This window comes from Rissa tridactyla, chromosome 2 (genome assembly GCF_028500815.1).
Source record: "Rissa tridactyla isolate bRisTri1 chromosome 2, bRisTri1.patW.cur.20221130, whole genome shotgun sequence".
In the NCBI taxonomy this organism is placed as follows: Eukaryota; Metazoa; Chordata; class Aves; order Charadriiformes; family Laridae; genus Rissa; species Rissa tridactyla.
In genome coordinates, this window is record NC_071467.1 from 38,167,505 (window position 1) to 38,194,186 (window position 26,682).

A 26,682-nucleotide genomic window follows, 5' to 3' on the forward strand; every position below is an offset into this window, starting at 1 on the left:
AGAGATGCTTTCCAGCCTGGTGGCCCCCAGCCTGCGCTGGTGCCTGGGGTTGTTCCTCCCCAGGGGCAGGACCTCGCACTTCCCCTTGTTGAACTTCTTCAGGCTCCTGTCAGCCCATTTTTCCAGCCTGTTGAGGTCTCTCTTGGTCGCAGCATGACCCTCTGGTGTATCAGCCACTCCTCCCACTTCTGTGTCATCACCAATTAATTCATTTTAAAAGGCACCAAAAAGGTTGATATAATATTGATCTAAGAAAACCCCAAACAACCACAAATTGGAATAATGTTTCATCGTAAGAAAAATTTATTAAACGTTTGCTAGCCTTTTTTAATAGAATATTACTGTTAAATAAAACATCCATTAATTTATCCATTTAAACACAGTATCAATTTATTAAAATATTAACCCTTCTAATTTAAGCATGGGGGGAAATAACAATGTAATTTTGATTTTGCCAGTAATTCATGCTCACAAAAACGCCTGGCATGCAGGAAGAAGGGGTAACATCAGATGGAAAACCTGCATGTAAACAGAATTTAAGAACACGTAGCATTATTAAGATATTAATAAGGCAACGAGCTCTTCCTAGGGGAGATGTTGTTTAAAGTCCAATTGAATCAGCAGATTTCACAGTTTTCTACCGGAAAATTCCCTTGTTGCGACTTTGTCTTGTACAGACTCCCGAGGTGGGCTGACAGGCCGCAGCTAGCCCAGGCCGCAGGACATACCTGTGGCACAGCAACACGCTTTTCGCCTCAGAGGCATATCTAGGCCCATGACCGCAGGCTACGCCCAGCTCCCCACCCCAGCTCACCCTTGTGGGCAGAGAAGGCGTCTGGGCAGGGGAGGCACGGCCACCAGCGGGCCCGAGCAGCCCTGTCCCCACAGGGCACCCCAGCCCGCCGCCCGGAGCCGCCGCAGACGCCCGCCCGCCATTGCGCAGGCGCAGACCCCGCCCCCCGCCTGTCTCCTCAACGCTGATTGGCTGGAAAGGGAGCGTTGCGCTGGGGAGCGTTCCCGCCTCCTCGGCTGTTGGCGTGTGGTTGCCGCGGCAACCAGGGGCGGCGGCGGCGGCAGCGGTCGCGCCCGCGCCTCTCCTGCCCGCCGTCCGGCTGGCGCGCCCCGGAGGTGAGGGGAGAGCGGCGTCGGGCGGGCCGTGGGGCGGCGCGGTGCGGCGCGGGTTCCTCCTGGGACGGCTCTTGGGAGCCGTTCCTGGCCCCCCTGCCTGTCCCGCTCGGCTGACGGGCAGGGACACCGGAGCGGCCTTCCGAGAGGTTGTGCTGGGTGGTGGCTGGCTTCTGTCGTGGTCAGCCGGGGCGGGGGGCCGGGGAGGGGGGACGGGAAACGGCGGACGACGACATGGGACGGTGGCGACGGCGTGAAATGAGAGGGCTGACGGAGCTGTGGGATCGAGAGAGATCACACAGAGCCCCCACGGTGGCAGCCCGGCCCTTCCTCTGCTGCTAATGCTTGTTTTGGCAGAAGGTCTAAGAAAGGGCTCAGAAAAGTGGTTTTATTTTAAAAAGCAAGAAAGAAACGCACTTCTCAGTAAAAAAAAGACCAATGTGCTTTCAGCTTTCCTTCTTCCCCCCATTTTTTTTTTTTTTTTAAAAAGCAAAAAACCCACATGGGGAGACAAGGGGGAACTCCTGAGCTTCAGCCTTGCTCAGTAAGTAAGGAAGTTTCTGCTGCCTTCACAGTTTCAATCTTTACCTTTCCTCAGTTTCTCATAAATGTAACACTGGCAAGGAGGATTCTCTGTGCCGTGGTTTGTGTGGCTGCATGAGTTTTAGTATTGGAGTGGTTTTTGCTGTCTCAGTTGTTTTGGTACACTGATGTGGGACTATTATCTATTGGCTAAAATACATAATGTACACTGTATTACGTATTGGCTAAAAAAGCAGTTGTTAAGTTACATTTGTTAGGGTATTTTTACCCCCAGACCGTTTACACATCCAGTGCAAAATACGTGTCTTGCCTTCCTCCCTCCCCTCCATTCCCCCATTTATAAGCTCATTTGGAACAATGTCCAAAGTTTTTTTTAAAAAGTTAGTATTGTTGTGAAAGCCTTTGCAGTATGCCTCAGTGGGAAAAACTGGGGTTTTCACTGCGCACAACAAATGCGCATGCAGGTGTGTGCATGACAGAAGGGCTGTGCAGATGTCTAAAGAGTACTTCTCATGGCCTGTAAAACCTACTGTAGTGATGTATTGTCTAACTAATAATTAGGTTATGAGCTGCCACTAATTAGTTACTTATGTGTGAGAATTGCTTCCACTGTGGCCAATTGTGCTCATACTTCTATATGAAAAAAATGAAGACTACAGTACAATTTGTTTAAGCACACTGAAACAACAAATCACATATAGCAATGTATTTTAAATGTTATTTAATACTTCAAAAGTCTGAAAAAATAACAGCAAGAAAGGAGTAGATTTTTATAAGCAGGAAAGACTATACATAAATGTGCCACTGTAAGCAAAAAGGGAATTTGTGGGGAAACATCAGATTTGAAGTATACATGTAAGCTTTGTTGAAGATCTCGGGTGCAAGTAGTATAACATTTTCCTTTTTGTTTTTAAGGCATTTTATAAAACGGCTTACAAGAGCACATGCAATACGCTATTAAAAGCAGCAGTTCGGCCTATTACAGAATTATGGTTCGACTAACAGTGGACCTAGTTGCTAAAAGCATCAGTCGGAAGAATCGCAATGAAGAGGAATTTGGACAGTGTCTGCGAAAAATAACTCATCTAAATTTATCAGATAAAAATATAGATGCAATTGTAAGATTTATTTTTCTTTATTCCTTTTAACCTGGCCACTCAAGTATTTTGTAGCTACTCTTATGAAGAGTTGTTTATCGTTGGGAAGACAAAGAAGCAAAGCCAGCTTTCTATTTTATAACAGCTATATTATGTTTTAATATTTATATTGACTTGCAATTAAGCCTTAATAATACATCTGTTTAGAAACATGCTTCAGCATTTACTGCTGCTATTGTGTGGAATACTGCTTGTATGTAAAAGTGTTTAAATGGATTTTAAATGTGTGCACATTTGAAATGTGAAAATAATCTTTCAGCTGTAACTTTTCATATAAAACATCAAGGCGGGTGATTGTAACTCCAACGGTCTGCATCATTTCTTATTATCAACGTGACACTTCTTTCTTTATGCGTCAAAAATCTCGTTGAAGTATTTTACTTGACTGAAACTGTGGAAATATGTATCATCTGCGTAGCAGACAAGAAGGATATTATCTGGACACTAACTACTTTTGCCATTAATTAATTAAAATAGAAAATCCATGTAAGCAATTACAAAGAGAAATGAACTAAGTGTTAAAGCGAAGTATTTTTTGCAGTATTTCGCAGAACTATTACAGAAATCTGCAGCTCTAAAAAAAAAAGGCAAATCAAAACAATTTGCTATTTTGATTATTTTGTACAGTTTCTACATTGTAAGGGAGCATTCAGGAAGTCAACAGAATGGAAATGATAACTCCACTTGCTTACCTCTTTAGCTACATAAGAAAGGGAATATTTCAAATTAATCATTTCGACCCGACACTTTTCCTATAGAATATAGTCAGTCTGTTGCCATTGAATCAGTAGATGTTGGGCTTTGACAGCAGTGCTCTAGCCCTGTTGAAATCTTGCTATAGTGTTCTTGGAGACTTTAGGTCTGAGGTTAAAAACCAAAGTTCATATTTTCAGCAACAGTTTGTTTTTTTATTTAAAGACTTGTATTTATTGATGGTTACCTTTATAAAAATGCAAACTGTGTAATAGAAGTGGTGTAAGGAATGAATAATTTTGCAGATCAGAAATTTTTTTTATGCAAACTGTGTAATAGAAGTGGTGTAAGGAATGAATAATTTTGCAGATCAGAAATTTTTTTTAAAGGAAGTAGTAATGACATGACATATTATTAAGTGCAACACTTATTTTATTCTTGTTAATGCCAAATATTTCTAGTATTGGGAATTTTACAAAGAGTTGTTAACTCGCAGCACAATCTTTTCAATCTATCTGTGATTTATTCCTTAGATTTCAGAGGAAGTCTGAGAAAGGAAAGGAGAGTTCAGGAACAGGATACAAGCCAAGTGAGGTTAACAAATTTGGACTGGTGTAGTGGCTTTTTTAAATTAGTCAGGTTAAAATCTACATTTTTTTTTTAAATTGCTCCCTGGGGCTTACTCATTTAAAAAATAATTCATGACCTTTTCGTTTTCAAAGACTAAACCTGTGAACTTAACCCAGTCCTCCTTCCTTTGAGTTTAATAATAGGAAATTTATACAGTTTTCAGTAAGTCCTGAGTTAATTCAAATCCCCTCCAGATACGGAGCACATTTTGAAATTGCTGAGCCTGAAACAATTGAATTGTTGTGTATGGCAGATTTCTGCTTTAGAAGTGTGATTTCAGTCAAGAAGATTAAATAGCTTGTTCTATATGAACAGATCCCTGCAAGCAAATGGGTTTATTCGTCCCACTCCTAGGAATGTGCACAGCAAGTTACTAATTTGATTGGTCCATTTGGTTAGGACTTGTTCATCAGATGCCACAGAGAAGTTTTACAGAAACCCTTATAAGAACAGGTGACCTTTTACAGAAACCCGTATAAGAACAGGTGACCTTTTAGTTATTTAAAAGGATGAGGGGATTGAGTGTACCCTCAGTAAGTCTGCAGACAACACCAAGTTCGGCAGGATTGTTGATCTGCTTGAGGGTAGGAAGGCTCTACAGAGGAATCTGGACAGGTTGGATTGGTGGGCTGAGGCCAGTGGTATGAGGTTCAACAAGGCCAAGTGCTGGGTCCTGCACTTGGGCCACAACAACCCCATGCAACACCACAGGCTTGGGGAAGAGTGAATGGAAAGCTGCCCGGGGTAAAAGGACCTGGGGTGTTGATCAACAGCCACCTGAATATGAGCCAGCAGTTTGCCCAGGTGGCCAAGAAGGACAACAGCATCCTGCCCTGTATCAGGAATAGTGTGGCCAGCAGGACTAGGGAAGTGATTGTCCTCCTGTACTTAGCACTGGTGAGGACCCACCTCAAATACTGTGTTCAGTTTTGGGCCCCTCACTACAAGAAAGACATTGAGATGCTGGAGCATATCCAAAGAAGAGCAACGAAGCTGGTGAGGGGTCTAGAGAACAAGCCTTATGAGGAGCAGCTGAGGGAACTGGGGTTGTTCAGCCTGGAAAAAAGAAGGCTGAGGGGAGACCTTATCGCTCTCTACAACTACCTGAAAGGAGGTTGTAACAAGGTAGCAGTTGATCTCCCAAGTAATAGCCAATAGGACAAGAGGAAACGGTCTTAAATTGCACCAGGGGAGGTTCAGATTGAATATTAGGAAAAATTTCTTCACGTAAAGGGTTGTCAAGCATTGGAAGAGGCCTCCCAGGGAAGTGGTTGAGTCACCATCCCTGGAGGTATTTGAAAGACATGTGGATGTGGTGCTGAGGGACGTGGTTTACTGGTAACTTGGCAGTGTTAGGTTAACGGTTGGACTTGATGATCTTAAAGGTCTCTTGCAACCAAAACGATTCTATGATTCTAAGTCACACAGGATGTGATGTATCTGCTGATAATGGCTGTAGTCCTCAGCTTCTGTATGGCAGAACAGCAATGATAGATTACAGTCTTAAATCTATGCAGATGATTACTGTCAATCAGTTTTTCTGGGAAAAAATAGTTGTTAAAAGTGTTTGTTAAAGATGAAAATGTATAAATTGTGCAGCACAACTTAAATACAAAAACAATCAACAGCTTCCAGAAGCAGGCAGTGAGTGAACTCTATGTAGCATTTATTTGTTATTTTTTATTTCAGGGTGACGTCTCTTTGTGTAAAAATCTTAGAGTTCTGTATTTATATGATAACCAAATCAGTCAAATCCAGAACTTGGACTTTGCTTCAAATATAACACACCTTTACCTTCAGAACAATTGTATTACGTGTATAGAAAATCTCTCATCGCTGAAAAACCTTGAAAAACTGTAAGTTGAAAGTCATGTATTTATTTTAATAGTAAAAGAATAATTATTAGACTAAGAAATCAAAAAATTATGTAGCTAGTAATGTCCTTTCAGCTCTTAAATGTTGCTTTTCAAATAAAAGTAATTCCTTATGATTTTTTTAACAGTGTTCTATGATATAAGTGATGGCATATCATCTTAACGTATTTATCTTCATTTAAATTATTTTCATTTTTCAGACATTTAATAATAATAGTAGCAATATATAAAACCCCTAAAAATCCCTTGGATCTGTTAGCTGTATGTTCTATTTGCATGCTAGGTTATTTACTTTTTCTATTATAATTTCCAAGTATTATTCAATAATACTTAAAATATTTAATTTTTTTTTTATATATTGAGGCCTTGTGTTAGCTTTTGCTTTCAAAGGATATTAAATCTATTTTGTGTACTACTCTGCAGGTATTTGGGGGGCAACTGCATCACTGTAGTAGAGGGTTTGAATAAACTAGAAGAAATAAGGGAGCTACATATTGAAAGTCAACAACTCCCTCTTGGCGAAAAGCTTCTGTTTGATCCAAGATCCCTTCGGTCCCTGGCAGTAAGTACATTTTGAGAATTTCAATGAGCCGTTAATCAGTAGATCAGTATTTTCAAGGGAAGTGATTAGTACATGATCACTGTGTGTTTTCCTTTTCTCCCAATTGGTGTCATTCTTGGGAGATTCCCATCTCAATTCTCATATAAACAAGGAGTCCAGCAGATTCTACTACTTCATTTATTTTTTGGTGAAGGATGGAAATGGAAATGGAAATGAGAATAGAGAGAGGAAGTAAAGAAATGTGTGAATGCCCTATACCAAGAAAATGTGAATAAATTAAAAAAAGGGTAGGAATTTATTACAGTTCTCTTAGTCAACTTAGCTTGTAGTGCATTGGCTTGTTGATACTTCTCTGATTTGATTGTTACATTAGTTTATTTACTGCCTCCTGTATTTCTCTAGGGAATGCAATGGCAAAAGGTGCAAACAGCTTTTTTTCTGGGTATTAAGAGCAACACAATCAAAAGCTTTCAGTTTTAGTTCTGCAATTTTTCTATGTTGTTCTATGTCAAGATTTCAGAAAAGTCAGCTTTTGAAGTTTTCTTTCAACAGGTTAATTTCTCAGTAAACAACAAATTTTTTTTGGAGATTTTAAAATATACTTCATTTACTAATATATATAGTTCTATACTAAAAAAAAAAAATCATCTTGCTGTATCTCCCAAAGTGTTGTCAGGATTTGATGAGCTTTTTTTGTGAAGATTAACTTTTTAGTGAGTTCTTTTGTCATGTGTGTATCACGAACATTTGACCTAGCTCTAATTCTTGCTGTTTTGAGATTAAGTAATCCAAGTATTGCCATTTTCCTGTAATAGAAATGAGCCATTCTTGAGAGACCACTTTTACTTTGTTATACAGTAATACTTTGTTATATAGCTATAATTTTCCCAGGATAACTCATATATTTCAGTGTTTTTCAGCATCCTGGCCTAGAGTCACCAGTGTTTTATTCTTCGTGGCTTTTATTCATGGTCTTCTGGTGTTGTGGTTTTTTTTTGTTTTGCTTTTTAAGAAACACTTTGCATTCTTGACCATGTAACATCTTTGTGGATGCTACACATATAAGCATTCTGTTTTGATGTTTTGAGTACTAAGTGTTTTGTCCCTGTTTAAGACATCACTTCTGACTTCACCTTCTTCTATCTATTTCTGCCTCTTAATGTTGTCAGCAATAAAAGAGCCAAAAACATGGGGCTATATAGGTCTCAGTGCACTACAAGCAAATGTTTTGATGATGACAATATCATGAATCTTTTGACTGAGGAGATTAAGTTTATGAACTATGTGTATCAGGATGATACTGGTAATTTCTGCCTGCGATGTAGATCTTGTTCAGATTTTAGAAGGGGGTTACATTTCTTGTATACACTGCTGAAATAGGCATTTTCTATCTAATGGTAAATCCCGTATTTGGTATAATTCTAAATTTACGGGATTAGGTGTGCTTTTTCATCTTCTAGAGATATAGACGTCTTGTTCCTTTTACATGAAACAACATTTAAGTGTTTCCTGAGATAAACACATGAAACAGATTTATTTTTTATCTAGAATGTAAAGATCTCTCTAACTATTGTCCATTACAAAAGGCAAAGTGCATTATGTGACCCGCTAATGTTCCAAAGAAGGGGCAAGGACCAGCGGTATGTATACCGAGAGATTTGTAGGATCAAGCCTGAAAGAGAAACAGCATAGTCCAGTTGTTAAATGGGACTACATAGATATCAGATATGGATTTCAGCTCTATGCAGTTCAGATGTAACCTTGGAAAAGGCAGTCATTTTCTGTGTCTGTTTCATACTTAAAATGTAGAGTTAGTAGCACTTGCATAACTCTAAAGCATTTGAACATTTTTAGAGAAAAACAAAAATTCTCTATTTCCTAAGAATTCCTGAAATAATCAAGAAAAAAATCTTACTTTTGTTTGACATCAAAACCAAAATAAACAGCATTTTAGGACAAGAGGGAAAGCCAACATAGAACTACATGTGAGGTATGTGGTAGTTGTATTTGCGTGTTTCTGCTTCATATGCTTGTTCTTCCTTTAACAAGAATTTACAACTTGACTCATGCATGGCATGGAAAAAAAAATAATTTTCTCTTTCTGCTTTTCTTCCTCCAGAAATCTTTGTCTGTGTTGAACATCAGCAATAACAACATTGATGAATTAGAAGAACTGGCAGTTTTGGAAAATCTTTCTTATCTTAGAGCAGTTGACAATCAACTTCAACATATGAAGGTATTAAAATAGAGACTTGTTCTATTTAGTATGGGTGATAAGAAGTTAGTCATATTCATCTTTATCACTAAATAGGTGAGTTACTGAACCTCTGACTTTCCGAGCATGCTATCTTTTCTCATCCAGAAATCTTGTTGAGACTAAAAATGGAGAACTGTTTATCTAGGATGCCCAAATGTCCTTTAATCCTACGTAAAGTGGCAATTGTGCATGCGTCTATCAACTGAGTAGTAAATGCGTGGAAGTTATAACTATAATATAATATGTCCAAAATGTAGATTTAGTATGTATATTTTGGCCACCTGAGTAACTACGAGTGCTTTAATTTGCAAAGATGACACGGACATTGTTTTTTAATTAATTTGCAATATTTTACCATATTATAGTTTTTAATTCTCTATTTTATTGTAAATAAAAGACGCTTCTTGGATATCAGATCCTTTAGCTGATTTTGCAGCTGTTACAATATCAAAATGACTTTTTGACTATTGTGGCTGGAGTATCGTAAGAAGTATTCGTCATTAAAGTATACACTGAATTTCTTTCATAAATTCTTGCTAAGGAAAGGCACATCTTCATAAACAAGAGCTCTAACTTCCACAGTAGCAGCCAAAATAAATGAAATAAAAGTATTTTTGCTCTTCCTTTTGCAGTAGCAAATGTGGTTCAAACAGAATGTTCTAGACTTACAATTTCTAGCTTATCTTCACAAAAAGGAATAGAATATTGGCCTTGTTACTTCTCATTATTTTTATAAGTTATGATGTCTTCCATTTCTTGACATAAAGAGCAGTTAACAAATAATTTTAGTGTCCAGTTAGTAACTGAATATCAAATTTATGTTGAACAGTATGCTGACATCATCATTGCAGGGTGGAGGCATCGAACAAACTTTATAAGTGACTTAATAAACACTGTTTTAATTTAATATAAACCATAGGCATTTGTATTCTGCTTTTTTTGAATTTTTTATTTTTTTAATTAATAAATACGGAAATTAATTTTCTTAAATGGTACCCCGAATCACCAAGACAAAGCCTTGATTAAAATAAACTCTTTCATTACTGGTTTTCATATACATTCTATTTCCTTAGAAAAGTTAATTTTCATTGGTTAGTAATTATTAAAATAACCATTCTTATTATGTCTTAAAACACCTAATATCTTTTACATTAAATTTGGCAGTTCTGTTTACTAATGAAGAGATTTCAATATTTTGTGTGCATAATCTATCCGAGATCTAGGTCAATATACTTTATTTGGACTCTTAATTTTTTACATTTTAATATTAAGAAACGTTGAATGATACATTTCTTTTTTACTAGAGGATTATTAATGTGTCGTATTTCAAGCTGTGTTTCTGGCTGGCAGTTGTGCTTGAATTCGTATCAAAATACAATTCACATAGGCTTTTGCTCAGTAATTAAAACCATATTGAATGTGTTGGTTACATCAAAATAACGTTTTTTTTAAATAGGTAGTCTTTCCAAAGCATTCCTTTTTAAAAGGAATCATTTTCTAAATAAAATATATTACAGTATTTTTTTAATTGACTTTTTTCTTTCTTATAAATACAAAATACTTCAGTTGTGATGATCTTAAAAGAAGATTGTCTTACGAAAAAAGCAATTATTTTTAAGAATGAGGATGCCAGTTCAGAGACAGCACTTTCAGTGTCTCAGAGGAAAAAATAGTATCTTCTGAAACAGAATTAAGGAGAGGACAAAAAAGACTGCATTACTCAGTAACTGTGTATATAATATTTAATCATTATTAAATTTCAATATTTCATCATCAGGAAGATCAGAGTTAATATTTACCCAAATCAAATAGACATTTAGATTTCCATATTATTTGGTCACAGTTTTTGAAAAATTATGTGGTGAGCATTTGAGTTAGCTGCTGCTGCTGCTGCTGCTGTCAGTTACATTTGGACCAAGCTCCAGTAAATTTTGAAAGTGTGTTTTCTAAACAATCTCCAAGTTTTGAAAATATGGAGCGGATAGGGTATTTCTATTGATGTCTTTGCAGACCTGTAAAATTAATGACCATCTTGAATGTGTTTAACATATAGTGTAATGCAACTGGATATCCCACTTCCCAACTACAGTTACTGTGTTCTAGAGATTACCTTTTAGTAGGTTCTACTTATCACTAATACCAATTCTTATTTAAATAAAAAAAAATCAACAACAAACTGTTGAAAAAGCAGTAGCCCATGCAAAGTATATATAAAAAAGTCAGTTTTAGCTCTGTTTAAGAGGCTTTAACTTACAGTGAACATCTAGCAGGAGAACAATTTTATACATCCACTAACTGTTTAAAAAAAATAGCTGAGAGAAATTTTGAGTATGTTATGAGGTTTTTTGCAACCCTGAATTTCATGATTCCATGGCTTACATTATACTATGGCTGTGACAGCTCAAAGGATTTTAGGAGGTATATAATTGTACTACATATATTTAATTGCTTCTGGTGGCTGAACTTGTTACACGCAGCAAAGGCTCTTTCATTGCCACACAAGCTGCCTCCATTCTCCTCCCTCTTGCCCCTCTGTTTTCAAAACTCTGATGTATACCTCTTTTTCATGCCAAAAGCTATATGTCCCCTGATTTCCCATTCCTGCATCCTCATCATTGCCATCAAGAACATCCCCAGGAATGTCTGGCTTTGGTCAGAGACTCTGGTGGTGCTGCATGACCACCAGAGAAGTGTCAGAGAGCTCTGTACCCAGCCCTGCTTCACCTGGTGGGAAGAAGAGCTGTAGAGGAGTCATCCACGTCTGAGCAGGGCCGGTCAACAGCAGTGATCTGCGTAGCAGAGGTAAAATGGCAGCAGGAATAATACGTAGTCTTTGCAAAAGAGGGAAATGTGAAAGGCGTAAGAAATGCACGAAATACAATCTTCTCGTGTAGACTTTTCTTACTTTTGTATAATTAGTATAATTATTTTATATCTAAACATTTATCTCAGTGTTTTCACATTATTATAAAAACACATACTCCCTCGCTTTTCAGCACTGCCATGTTGATTTCAGTGTAGTTGAAAATTAGGGCTAGTAAATTCAAGCACTTAAAGTTCTGTCTAATTCAGGACATTGTTAGTGTAATTAACAGACATCAAGGCATATGGCCTTGTTTCACATGACTGAAGTTTATATAATGCAGTCTGAACAGTAGACAGAACAAAATTAAGTAATTTTTCTCAATTCATGCAAAATAATTTACTATGACTAGCTAACACATGTAAAAAGCATGTCCGAGGTCAGGTATCAAGAATATAATTGATTTCAATAGAATTGGCTTTTCTTTGTTTGCTATCATTTGCTACTTCATTTATTTATCCTATCAAGCTTCGGGTTTACTTTAGTCAGGTTCACAAGGACTTCTAGGCTGCAGTGTATTTGGGTTGGAATACTAATGGAATTTTTTAAAAACAATATTCCTATTAAAAAAAAAACCACGACTATGCCTGTTTACAAAAAGCCTGACTCTGTTATTTATTTATTAATTACATTTGTTTTGGGAAGATTATGACTTGTGTGAGTATTTGGATAGATAGAGAAAAGATAGCTAGAAATACCTATAAAAATCTGTATTTCCTAAGTCTTTAATTTATTCAACCTCTGCCCAGTATTGATTATGACAAGAGGATATCACAAAAGATGAATTCATTCACTTCAGAATTGAGTCAGGAACAAGAGAAAAATTATAGATTTTCTCAAATAGATTATGACAGGTAGTCAAAATGGTGACAAATTGCTGTCTATAGATGTAGTTAGGGCAGTTGGACTAGACGTTTCCGATAAAAACTGGAGCATACTGGTCAAATACCAATTCTTAGATGGCCATCGTTAATTGGTAAGAACGTTATTGCTGCCACTACAGCTGCCTACTAAGGCGCTTGCCCTTCCCCCCCAATGGAATATAATTTGCTCGTCAGTATTTTGTAGCAGACCTCAAAGTGATAGCATGACATGATCATTTATCAAACGGAGACTGCCCAGAAGAGTGTCTGGTCCCTCTAGTACAGCTTATTGAAAGGCTGGGAAGTGAAAGCACTTTATTAGAGACAGGAAGGCAATGAACAACTAGAGCGTATCGAAAGGGTAATCATATTTCAGCACAGGATTAGTGTGCTCTTAGATAAACATACACTGGAGTAAGCATGTTCTGGGTCATTTATCAAGTAAGTAACAGCTAACAAAAATCTACAGGACTCTCTGAATACATTCATCAAAGTTAAACTGTATACATTTTATTTCGGTAATCGACAATTTGTGTTGCAAAACTATTACTTGAAAAAATTCTTTCTAGCGAAATCTAGAACACATTACAGATTTCAATGACAATGCCTGAATGCACAGGTAAAAATAAATGAATACCCTCGCTAAATGCTATTTCTTTTTAAATAAGCCTAGCCTAAAATATTTTTTCCCAAAATTGCTGTGTCTTTGATTAAGTGCTAGTGCCTAAATTTGGGGGGTTATCGTAGTGCTATTCTGATACATGCTGATAAAGCTTTGCTGTGTCACATTACGAGATTTGTCAACGTTTCTTCATGTGGACTGGTCCTCAGTTTCTTGCATTGTTTTATCAGTCTTGCTCCTCACAGAACCTGACTTCTGCTCTCTATGTTTCTGAAAAGACATTATCATCACTGGATAACAATAGATGATAGATAATATCACTGTCATCATTGATAGATGAAAAATGATACTGTTTGGAAGTGTGAGGTTGTGCTACCAGTTGCTCTTCCATGTGATTTTTTGAAACATGCATTCTATAACCCATAGAATATTCCTAGGAGGATTTTCTACCAAGGGAGTAGAGCCTGCAAAGCCAGAATTCTCCTTGCTTGCATTATCCAGGTGATTTTCTAAATTGGAAGGAGCGAAGAGATACCTACACTGCTAGATTCTTCTTTATTGGCATCAAGCTACAAAATTCTAGACTTCACAGTTTAGAATGTCACATCATGATTAGTAGATTTTTTCCAAATTATTACAGCTGTAGAACATAAATTCTCTCTTCTTTTGTATTCACATAGATTGTTTTGAATCCCTGCTTAAGCTTTTCACACATAAAAGGAAGCCTATCAAGAATGACAGTTAAGAGAAATTTTGAAAGTATTTCAGAAAGTAGGACATCTGAGCAGAAACGACCAATCTGCTAAGCTTTGCATCCTTTTAACTTGAATTTATTGTATTTAAAAGACAGAAGAAGTTTTATTTAGGTCATACTGCCCTTTGGTAACCAGACAGAAACCCAGATGGAGAAAGGTATATTTCAAAAATTTCACTATTTGGCCAATACTAGAACTGACCACCCACAGTTAGGTAGGGGGGATATTACTGTTTCTCCCAGTAAAATACAGTTTTACATACATATAAAGAGAGAGGCATGTGGTTTGCATGATTTTTAGCTTTTTTAGCCTGTTCTTTCTTTGTAAAGTATTTATTCTTCCACAACTTTTTCAAAATCAGTCACTGGTACTCTAAGGGCTCTGTAAGACACCATGGGGATGCATTAACATACATTATGTATCATGGGAATTTTTTGGCTGGTAATTCCTCAGCTTTAAGTGCTTATGGGTGGGATTGTAGTGGTAATTTTCCATAGCTGGCATAACTGTATCCTTAAAAATGCAGAGTTTTCCAACTGCATCACCATTTCCTCTGTGCAATTATGATATATTCAGGGAATGCTACGCACAACTCTATTTAAAAATGCACATTCTTAATGTGTATATTAATACGTGAATAGTCTCACTGAAGCTATTTCTGTGTGCAGGATTTGGGCCTGGCTGAACAAATCACATCATTGCTATTGAATTTTACTCTGCAGGAGGAAAAATAAGCACAGTGTTCTCTTCTTGTATCAATTGCAGGATTTGGAGGTTGTATTAAACAAATGGACAAAGCTACGGAGACTGGATCTTGCAGGAAACCCCATCTGCCATAAACCAAAGTACAGGGACAGGATTGTAGTACAGTCATGGACTCTAGGTAAAAAATAAAACCAATAGCCAGCCCAAAACCCTACCCATAACACTTACTGTTTTAGAAAATAACCGGTACGTTAATCGTTCCTCAATTTCACTATGTATGTAAACACAATTACTGCCATATTTATGTCAAATGATGAATTTTTAATTTATGTACAGGTAATGTAGCTAAAATTGCTTATGTAATCAACTAACTGCACAAACTCTGTTGCTCAGCTTTTGCTATTAGTGGTATTAATCATTAGTTTTAATAACTGATGATTAGCGAGATTGTTATAAGACAGTAAGACTTTGCTGTGTTCGCATTCCAGATGTTGTGAAACTGATTTTCAAAGATAAGTTTAGTCTACTCCCCTATCGGCCTGTAGTAGTTGCTTAGGTGTTTTAGTTGTACAGTTAAAGCTGCACCAGTCATACCTTATGGTGTTTTAATTGTTATAAAACATTTCTCCTTAAACATAAAAGCAATTTGCACTTACATTATGAATGTATTTGTTAATCTTAACTATACTGTCATGCAGTTTATGTTATTATTTTGAGATAATTTTAGCAAAATAGGAAGCAACTCAGTCTTCCGTATGCAAGTATTCATATTGTAGAAACAAGTCAAAAAAAAAAATCTGCTCATTTTTTACTTTTTTGGATAAAGTTGGCAATTATCTTAAAAGCTGTAATTACAAAATTTGTTTTTCTTTTTTTTCTGAGTGTAAAAAATATTGGCCATTAAGAGAAAGAAAAATCCTACTTGCATAATGAAAATAACAGGGTCTTAACAACAATTGTAATGCAACCTAAATTTGTAGCCAATTGAGGTATTTCATTTGGTCTGACTCAAAAATGCAGATGCAACCAAGCCAACGTAGAGGATAAGCCTTATAGCATCAAAGAGAGTAAAGTTAATTTTACAGGGTTGGTCTGTCTGTCTTCACGATCAGTAGGATTCCTCTGCCATCTCTCATCCTGAATTTCTGCATCTGTCTTGTATAAGAGCATACTTTTTCTTCAGAACTTTCTACAAGGTGTGCATGTTAACTGAATGTGAATATATATGTATATCCCTTGAAAGTTGCAAAAATAGTAGATGCTTTCTTTTGTAATTAAGATGCATCAACTCACTTTTGCAGATAGTTAAAATATGAATATCAAGGTGTATTGGATATATTTTTGCCAAAAGACTAAAAGGAGAAAAAAAGATTTGAAGAGAGCAAATATAGACCAGTAAACATTACATACAGCTTTCTACAGCCTTTTCATTAACTTTGGGTATCACAGAAAGTGTTCTTTTTTCTTTGACAGAATCCCTTGATGGGAAAGAAATTAAAGAAATGGAAAGACGGTTCCTAGTGAATTGGAAAGCCTCCAAAGCTGCCAGGAAAAAAAACAAAGAAAGAATGACAAATGAACATACAGTCTATCTACGTTTTTGTAAGCAAACTAACCAATTACTTCATGATTATTTGAAATATAGAAACAATAAAATAGCAGCTAACAGTAAATATACTAGGAATGAGATTTGTACTGGTGGTAAGACCAAAGCACAAGAGTAGAAAGTGGACTTTTCCAATATAAAATTGAATTTTAGAACTAGTTCACGTGGTGTTTTTTTCCTCCCATCCCAATCTCCCAGAATTATGGAAAGGAATAGCCAGTGCATTTTGAATGCTTGTAAATATTCATGATTACTTTCCATATATTTAAAAAAAAAGAAAAGTGAAAAGTGTTGGGCATTCTAGAATAAATATGCATTAAATTCATCAGACTTTTGAAATCTATTTGTTGATACTTATTCGTAATGACTAATAATAAGCAATAATTTGTTGATAACTTTATGTATGTAAAATGCCATTTACAGTCCTTTTAAAGGCCTTCACAAAATGCATGTCCTGCAGAAGTAAAAGTTCTAAACTTGGAAATAAATAAAAAGTCTTGGAGGAAAAAAAGCCTTAAACCTAAAAGAAAAGGAAACAGGTTCCTGAAGAGGGAAAACAAATTCGTTTTGAAACTCAAGCAAAACCTGAAATAGACTTTGACATTTTAAAAAAATGGTGGGTAGGCATTGTTGTTGCTATAGAGTTGACTGCAAACTAAAACATGAATGACTTAACAGCATGTCTTGCCATGTTGCAGGATTTGGAAACTGCAAATTAGTCAAAATGGTTTGAATGACCACATTTATAAAATAAAATTGGTGGCAGTTACATGGTTGTTTTCAGAAGATAAACTGTGCTATGTACCTTAGGGGAGAGACCGTGTTCTTTATAGCCATACAATCTCAAATTATTAATTCATGAAATCTCATGAAGATCAGTTATTTTTGAAGACGTGAAGTGAAAAGCACTCAGCCTGTCAGCCTCAGCCCCAAGAAAGTTGCAGTCTGCTCAGTGTTTGGAAGCCATACGTGAATGGCAATGGTTCTGACAGCAATATTCTGTCTTCTGAATAACTACTGATATAAGGAGGTGCCACGTATTTGAATTTACTCCCTTTCAAAATGAATGAATGGGAATACCTGCTTAAGTATTTACCTTCATCAGTGTTTGCAGCACTTTCCATAATTTCATGCAAAGTTTTCCATTCTCAGTTATTAAATTAGAGGCATTTTACTATAAGGCTTATTATTTATAAGGCTATTATTTCTAGAACAAGACATATCGGAACCTGTGTTCAATCATACTGAATATTAAAATAGCTCTGGTTTGATTTGGGATATTGAATTAATCCTTTTTCTTTGTTTTCCGCAGCTGACTTTGAAGCACCTTATTCTATTCCCTTTCACTACAGTCCATCTGTGAAAGAAGAAACAAATTTTTTAGCTTTGTCTGAGATGCACAAAGTTGAAAGAAAACCTTTGCCAAGAATCTTGGATAAAAAATAAGTCAGATGAAAATCCAGGTACGTTCCTCAGACATCTTCCTCTTAGTTCTGTTGGTTATTGCTTATACAGCTCTTACTGAATCAGTTGGAAAATGAGTACCTGAAGGTAGAACTTCATCTGAAATCAGTTTCAGGTTTTTTTTAACCCTGTTATATTTGTTGTCTTTATTTCTTTGAAAGACAGGATAATAGATTTCAGTTTCTGGTTATAAATCGGTAGACTAGCTAATAGTAATAACTTTACTCCAGTGTTACTAGTTTCCGTCTTATGCATTTGATTGTAATCTTCCACAAAGGTGAAATAGTATCAAAGTTAATTCTTGGAAGTACAGTCACTGTCAACAACATTGGTGAAGACTGATCCCGTGCGCACAGGCAGGAGAAACAATCACTTTCCATCGTTACAGCTTACTTCTAATAGACATGTTCCAGTGTATTCGTGGCATTTTCCTGTAGCATCAACTCAAGATTGAGATAATCAAGAAAGAAAGTGCGATGTGTGTGGCTTACAGACATTTAGACATTAGATGAATTTAAACAATTCAGAGTTTCGCATATGTATTCCTTACTTGCATAAGCAGCCTTGTGAACTCTAATGCAACTGTTTGTGGAGACAAAATCTGCTCATAGGGATTTGCAGGTTGGGACCTATAGATTTCCAGATTTACCTGTAATAATAGTTTAGTTTAGTTCAGTATTTGGCACCTAATACCACTACTTCCAGGTTTTTAATGCTACTTTTAACCTAACTGGTCTATTATTTATCAGCTGTACCGACTAACAAAAAAATCATCAATGCTGTAGATAAAATGAATAAATAAATTCAACTGTCACAGGTGTTCTTTTGTAACTAAATTACTAAATGTAGTGTTTTGTTTTACATTCAAATCAGAATTTCTTAGTATGATTGAAAATTTAACTGAGCAACATTTACTACTATTTTATTCTTGACAACTTACCACTTCCCATTCCATCAGTTTTGTTCCTACTGATTATTTGTTCTGATTAAAAATAGTTCTGATTAAAAATTCCTCGACAAGGGAAGAAGAATTACAAATCATATAGATGCTGTCTTCCAAAGGATCATCTTTATTCTTCATGTGACAATGGATATATTCTGGCCTAAAAAGAAACTGAACTTGTCATATATGTGCCCATTCTTTTTTTCCTGCTGCACAAGTGGAGAAGTTTAAAAACACGAACTGCAGGAACAATGCACTAGTTATCACAAAATTGTACTACGACATGATTATTTTCCAGTGAAATTTAGAGGGATACAGCCTAATACTCATGCCGTACAAACATGCATTTTTTTTCTTTTAATTCCATTGTAAAATGAGTGTATCCACACGCTCAGTGTTCTGTCAGCCTGCATGACATCTTTATTAGCATTCTGTCTTTTGGGCCAGGCTTGCATAAAACCACACTTTTCATTTACGATTCCCCTTAGTTCTAATAAAGGATGGAACACGCGTGTACAGCACGTCCCAGAAAGTTATTTTCTTCAGTGTAAGAACTTCCTCTATCTCCTTTGAAATAAAGCATTCTGATACTACTCTACTATGTTAAAAAGCTGTCCGGTTGCTGACCTTCTTTGCTTGACAAAAATTTTCCCAGTATTAAGCTGGAGTACAATCCTGGCCCCGTTGAAATCCCTTCTTACCCTAGAAAGGCAAAGATTGCATCTTCTGTACTTGATTGGAATGAAATGTCTATATTTGTATTAATTTACATTTACAAATTAAACAATTTGAGTCATTTTGATTTTTTTTTTCTATTATTAGTCTAGAAGATTTTACTCTGGTTCACATGAAGGTTGGAATAAACTACAGTCAGATGACATGCATTTAATCTTTTAAAAAAACATTTAAGAGAGATTTTTGTCGTGAACGCTGAAGGTTGCTGTACATTACAATTTCATGTGTAATCACTGATCTTGAGACATATTCTAATCTTGTTACTAGTGGAATTCCATGGAAACCAAGGAGTCTTGGGAATTAGTTAGAGGTTTGTGAATTCTTTAAAATGTTTTTTTTTTTTAAAAAAAACAACAACTCGAAATACAGAAATATTAATTCTCAGAGTATATGCAGATATGAAATAATGACAAATCACAGTATTCCCTTGCCAGATCCAGTAATTAGGGATATGCATAAATGTGCCCACATGTAAAGCGAGGAAATCTTGTCAAACTGAAAAAATACCTGTATTGTTTAATTGAAATCCACTATTGGACCAAAGAAATTAGCGAATTTTAATCCTACCCTCTGTGTTAGTCAAATAAATTATTCCAACAGATGTTTCCTCTTTCCTTATACATGCTAGGTGATGTTTGACCTTGCCAATGAAAAACAGGCATTAAATACTTTTTTAACCTACATCTAAGATCCACTGAGGATTGCATACAGCTTGAACAATGAAAAAAGCCAGTTATTGCTAGATTACTGAAATACGTCATTAATCTTTCTTTTTTGATGATATAAAAACAATAGCGATTTTATATTGGATTTTAAGTTAGTTTTGAATATTTAGAGAGAATTAGGCATATTGACAGGAAGTAATTAAAAGAAAACAAAACACTTCACTATCTTAAAGATACCTAATACCTTCCAATGGGATACGTGATTATTAATTTTCCCAGAGCGGAGAAGTTGTTGAAATTTTGATGTTGTAAACTTAAACTATAACCAGCAGTTTCTGCCCACATTTCCTTACTCATGGAATTAAATATCGTAGTAGGTTTGCAATTCAGAATTTGGTGGGAAAGTCACCTTTTGTCTCTCCAGCGTATGCTATGTAATTGGCAATATAGTAATATCTTTAAATGATATAGTGAGCGTATAATAATTACACTGCATTGTGCCAACTAATCACAAGCCACTCTCCTCGCCACCGTGCACACCCTGTGTAGCGCAAGGTCTAGTTCACGTGGAAGGAACTTGCAGTGAGCAATGTTAGTTCTCACTCCTAGCTCTTCAGCAGGTGCTCTTATCAACATTGTATTTATTTTATTAAATATTTATAAATGCCTTGGGTTGAGGTGATTTGTGTGGTCTGAAATCTATATAGCGTAATGCATATTTGACAACAGGCAAGAATGTACACGTTCTGCTTCTGTTTATATGAATCTAACTGGCATTATAATAAATCGAATTATCGAGGCCTATTACATGACAGTTTTGGGGGGAGGGCCGATACTGAGATTATAATGATTGTATACCCAAAACATAACTTTTACAATCATATGTTTATTTCGTATTACCAAATATAGTTCTCTCATTTGAGAGGGCGCTGGGGGAATGTGTTACCTCCAGGTAACCCATGTCTTGTTATCTTCCTGAATATCAATTTCAGCAAACTCCTGAAAATTCAAAAATAAAAAATATTTTCAGCCTTGGCTTCAGAAAAAGGAGAAATATAAAGATACAAACCAGTGCAGTTTTAGCCGTGCACCCCATAGCTGGTTTTAGCCACTGAATAACCTACAAGCACTCCCAACTGTATTCAGAATTAGGTGCATTAAATATTTGGAGATACCAGCTGGAGCACCTGGGCAGAGCTGAGAGCACGTTTTGAACAGAGCTGGAGTGCCTTTTCCAGCAGTTACAGCCCATCTCACTGCCTTTCCTTGGTGGCGGTGTTGAAGGAAAAATGCAAACATCTCCTCAGTGAGGTCTAGAAAGTATCAATCAGCAATTAGTGATGAAGGCTGTGGAAGAGAAATGGAAGGAATTTGCTTGCTGTTGAATTACTCAGCCATGGTACGGGATATGAGAGGAGTGACTGTAATGCTAGATGAAGTGAAGGATGGAGAGATGAAGTGAAGTTCTGAAATTAAATAGTGCTGCCGAAGCAGAGCTATTCAAATGGAGATCAGGTGTAAACAGTTTCTTGTTACTGTGGCCCATGCAAGGTTTTGGTGGGCAATTCACCAATTTAGTGGTTGGTTCCCTTTTTTCTGGAGGATATTCACTGCCTGCAAAGGTGAGTGTGAGTTCATTTGCAGAACCATAATTAACGTTACAGTATTGTGAATCTTTGTGGTATTTTCTGTATCCATGTTACCAGTCTTGCTGAATTAATTCAGCTGAATGTGGTACTGAATGATTCTGCCCATGATAATTCATAATCTGTTTAGAAGGAAAAATACAACTCATTACAAACATGCAAGATTATGTACAAACAGCATTATCTTCTCTCTACACTTAAATTTCAGTAGTGATAATTAAAAAAAAAAACAAAACCGTTTTAATATATGCCAGATCTGTAGTACTTAACACTGCAACATCAGTCAACATCTCAAAGACCGTGATAAAAGCCATCCCTTCTTGGCCATGAATTCTGCTATTTATCTGGAGACTACTGATTTGGAAATTATCCTTTCTTTCCTATGTCCGTGCCTCCCCCCCCCCAGCACTCTGTGCTGCTGGCTGTGCCCAAAACTGGGAAAGAGAAAGGATCTGAAATACAGTAACAGAGCACACGCACTGATAGACCCCCCTGTGCCCTTCAGAACAATAAATGCTTTCTCAGATTGCTGAGAGAGCGCGCGCGTCTCCTGATGGGCAGGTTGCCAGCTAGACCACAGGTACTCCTACATGTCTGGATGGCCAGATACCATATAGCCACCTTCTTGTTGGGAGGTGTACTCCCACGGGTGGGCAAGCTGGCAGGAGCACCTTTGCTTGCATTAGGCTGCTGCCTCTTCCAGGAGAGACGTGCTTCTTCCCAGGCCTTAGAAGACCAAATGGCAAATGCAACCTGTCAGCCAGTAGTAGGTCAAAAAATTACCAGCGCACATCTGGGCTTACAGGCTGTAATACACTTTCAAGAACGTTGAAACCTTCTACATAAAATATATGAATATTTAGAATCATTTAGGTCGGAAAAGACCCTTAAGATCATCAAGTCCAACCATAGGTCAATAACGTTTTAAACAGAACACATATACGGAGAGAGCTATTCAGTGACTTTAGAGTGAGTTGCATCTTGTAAATGGCTCCATCAAAATTGCATCAGGGATGAAGCAGTACTTTAGGATGGTAAAATAAAGAAAAAGCTAACTCAAATCTTTGCATATCTATTTTTCAGGTATTACGTGTTCATTATAATAGTTATTAGATAGATGAAACAGACATACAGTATGCAGTGTTTAGTTTTCCTTATCCTTAGGATCCTTTCCTATCCTTAGATCTTTGTTGTAGGTATTTTTATAGACTACTGTTGAGATAAAAACTCAAAATTTCGTAACATTTTTGGTCTGCTGCGTTAGCGTTGCAAATTTTTTTATTGTGTAACTAATTTACTAAATTTACTAAATAAACTAATTTACTAAAACTAGAAAAATCACTTTTGTATACACAAAGTATGAATCAAATTAACAAAGTAAAGAAATAATGCTCTGCTTTCAGTTTTTTAAAACAGATACCTGCGTGGGAGATTTAAAAAGTAACTTGAGGTTAAAATAAAGACTGCTACTTGAATAGGGATATATAAATACATTCTGTAATAACTTCAGTATAACCCTGGAAGTTATTCAGTTGAAGTCAGTTCCAATAAACTAATTTACTGCACTGATATAAACACCGTTTCGATATTTCCCTCCCTGTATCCTATCACACATTCCGTAGGCACACTCCCGTCTCTGAAAAGTTGAAAGCAGCTGCTTTAACAAACCTGAGGTGAAAACTCGCTCATTGTGCCCTCATCCAGCAAGATGACACGCTACATTTTGGAGGACAGCATCACAACCACTAATCCCGTAGTAACAGCTATGCCTCTTCACATTCACTTCCAGCACCCTGGGATGCATCCCATCCCGTTGCAGAGACTTGGATATGTCAGATTTCTCTTAGTGGTTCCTAAATCAAGCGTCATCTACTGTTGGTAGTATTTCTTCCCACCAAAACCTGTTCCTAGGACCTAGGAGGTGTGAGATCGGGCCTTGCCATTGAAGATTCTGATATTTTCAGAGCAACGTGCAGTGCTATTGTAGCTTTTTGGTGTGTTAGAAGTACCAAAGGGGAAAAAAAATAAGGCATCAGTGCCTGAACACCTCCCCTTGGTGCTGCTCTGACCATAATGACAATATATGTATAGATACACAAGCTTTGTAATCACTGCGTGCACGCACAGTGTTTGAGTTACTTTTCCTTATTTTTATGATTTTTGATACCGGTGTATTGTGCAAAGTAGCTGTCCTGGCCGACAGAGCTCTGAGGGGAACCAATTCATCTGTGAACCTGCTTATTTACAGTCACTAAATGATAATTGATATATATTATGACTGTAAACATTACATTTTACTTTGCTAGGAAATAACCCAGCAAACGAGGTTTTATTTTAAGTCACGTGGACTTGAAGGATTCTAGGAGTTCACTGCTAAAAAATATGTATTTGAACTTAACTCTTCAATCAAATAACACTGTAAGCAGAGGCTACAGAAGTGACTGACTACATCTTTCTGTTCTCTTAATTCTGAGCAGAATTAATTGCTGCATCCAAACCAAGACAAATCAGAGCCAGCTGTGAAATGATCCGTGTAACAGACTAATACTTTAACTCAAAAAGAGATTTGGAGCAGTAAGATCTTCCATTCTTGGAGAGTTAATATATTGGACTGTCATAGTAATCACTCATTACATGGCCAGTAAAGTTGGGTATAATCAGTTACGCAGTTTGTAGTAAAATGTTTTGGAATAAAAGACTGAGTCTTATCTGATTTCATTTATATGAGAAATTGCTTGGATTATTCCTAAGATTTTGTTTGAAAATTATCAGTATTTGCTACAAAATTATGTGGCCAAAATTGTTGTGTGTGGAAAAAGCCGGTCAATTTTATAATGAGGGTGTGTATAATACCGCAGATTGTCAGATTATGTCACTTCAGATTAATCTGCCCTCAGGTTTGGCATCGGGGGAAAAAAAAAAAGGGCTTTCATTGCATCAGTTGACATTCTCGCAACAGGTAGAGACTTTTTTTTTTTTCATCTGCAGCTTTTGGTGACACAGATTATAACTTTTGAGAGATGTTGTGTGGTCCTGGGAAGCGTTAATGAAGCGAGAAGCGGTAGGGGCTTTGGTGTGGTTCTGACATGAAGATCTCATCTGTCTTCTCTGATCTCTCTGCTGTAGGTTGAGGAGGAAGCTGAAGTAATGGCAGAAGTAACTTGAATTCTAAAGGCCAGAAGTTACAGGATGTGAAGATTTGGCCATTACGGGATTATTTTTTTTTTTCTCAAATCTTACCAAGAAAGATATTGGCATCTCTTTGGATATGTTGTCTGCGTCTTTGTAATCTCAAAACCGGGCAGAATGGAGTACGTTGAATTTAACGCTGCCCTTGAAGAGCATTCAGAAAAGTAAGGTGACTGCCTATTTATTTAGAAGCAATGCTTTGTATTAAAAGCATGTAAAAACACCAGCTAAACTGGTTGCCTACTTCTTAAGCTTCCTGAAGGAGTTGTTTTTAACCCGAGTCTTCCACAATTTGTGACCTGAGTACCCGAGTTGCTGCTTCTTCCCATATGTAATACTCTTAGCAATTAAGCAGGGGCACGCCTATAGTCTCTTACTTCAAGAAAAAAGGAGCTATTAGCACATGATTTTTGAGATCTGTAGTGCTAAAAAATAATTTCTGTTACTTGCATTTTTGGATGTGGAATAGTTAGGAAAGAAGGCACAAGAAGATTAATGATATCTGTGCTTATTAATTTTTTAATTGGGACACTACACATTGATCTTACTTCAAATTCTGCTTTAAGTAGCTGGGACTTGAGTTTGGCTGCTTTGCACTTGTTTGAGTAATTAAATGAATGCTCAAGACTTCTGATATAGGAAAATTCCAAACGTACAGATAAGGAAAGGAAAGCCCAGATTGTAAATTGCCCCTGGAATAAAACCTTTCCTAATGGCGTTTCTCTGTATGAACGTCAGCTTGGCATCTTATGCTTGAGACCCTCTCTGAGATAAGAAAGGAATTTTTCCTGAATAAGGAAATCGGGATCTGTCTTTTTGCCTTCACGCGTTTGTGTATTTTGTTACTGTTTATATTTTATTGCCCTTTGCTAAAGACAATTCAAATAAATGTAACTCCTGCATGCATTCCCCCCTTGAATAACAAGACCTTTATCTTCATTAGAAAAGAAACAGATTTCCAAAACTAAGGTAGTAAATGAGTGTTACTATAATCTTGAGGTGCCACTTGCTTCTATTAAAGCTAGTGAGTGAATTGCCATCAGAATAAAAAAATACAAAACAACAAATAAAGCTCTGATGTGTAGCTGTAGTTATTAGTCCGTTACCAAAATTAGTGTTAACTGGGCTTGATACTTATTGTTTTAGCGCTCGTCATCGATGATATTCAGGTGGAACGTAGAAATACATACATTAAAAAAAAACTGCTTCTTGTTCAGACAGTTCCCAGAGAAGAATGCCAGTACTTTTGGTGACGATGTTTAAGTGGCAGCTGCTGGGTTGCGGGCTCGGTGCAGCGCATGAGAGAGTCACCTCCTGATCCCTGTAGCACGGCGTTACCTGAGGCAGCCTTTCCACCCTCGCGCTTCCCTCTGCCTTGCACACACCCACTTCAAAACCTGTAATGGATTTTTAGTCTCTCTCAATCTGTGTTATGCCAGTAACCCATCCGCAGTGTGACTTACTTTTCCTAGGTTCTGAATATTTCCAGCTTTTAAGATTTTAGTTTATTGTGCATTACATAAAATATTTAAGACCTGAATGAATTATTCTCTGTACGGCGTTTCACGCAGAGCTTCCTGCAGCCAAGCATCTCGCGGCTCGCTCAAGCAAACCCCCATCAAAGTCTTCCACTGGTGAAAGGGCAAAGCGGGTCTTGCTCTCTCTGGATCTCATCTCCCTCTCACTTTTCATAATCCGCAACAGTGCGGCTACATCCCAGCTGCATACACGGACGCTCGGTGCCGTTCTTTGGCCCGCTGTAAACCCCTGCATTTTAAGTCTGCG

At 36.9% G+C, this 26,682-nt stretch overlaps 1 protein-coding gene across 1 annotated transcript; it reads left to right on the forward strand.

Annotated features, from left to right (window-relative positions):
• The first annotated feature begins 1,024 nt into the window (after window positions 1-1,024).
• PPP1R42 (protein phosphatase 1 regulatory subunit 42) lies at window positions 1,025-25,888 on the forward strand. Its single transcript, XM_054191830.1, has 9 exons — window positions 1,025-1,128; window positions 2,584-2,786; window positions 5,838-6,004; window positions 6,446-6,584; window positions 8,704-8,820; window positions 14,710-14,827; window positions 16,123-16,251; window positions 17,568-17,718; window positions 24,835-25,888. The coding sequence occupies exons 2-8, from the start codon at window positions 2,613-2,615 to the stop codon at window positions 17,699-17,701; spliced, it is 978 nt and encodes a 325-aa protein (XP_054047805.1). The 5' UTR covers window positions 1,025-1,128; window positions 2,584-2,612; the 3' UTR covers window positions 17,702-17,718; window positions 24,835-25,888.
• Window positions 25,889-26,682: the final 794 nt, after the last annotated feature.

Coding starts and splice junctions, on each gene's coding strand:
- PPP1R42 (XM_054191830.1), top strand. CDS start 2,613: ATGCAATACGCTATTAAAAGCAGCAGTTCGGCCTATTACAGAATTATG. Junction 6,005..6,445: donor CTGAAAAACCTTGAAAAACT/GTAAGTTGAAAG, acceptor ACTACTCTGCAG/GTATTTGGGGGGCAACTGCA. Junction 14,828..16,122: donor AGTACAGTCATGGACTCTAG/GTAAAAAATAAA, acceptor TTTCTTTGACAG/AATCCCTTGATGGGAAAGAA.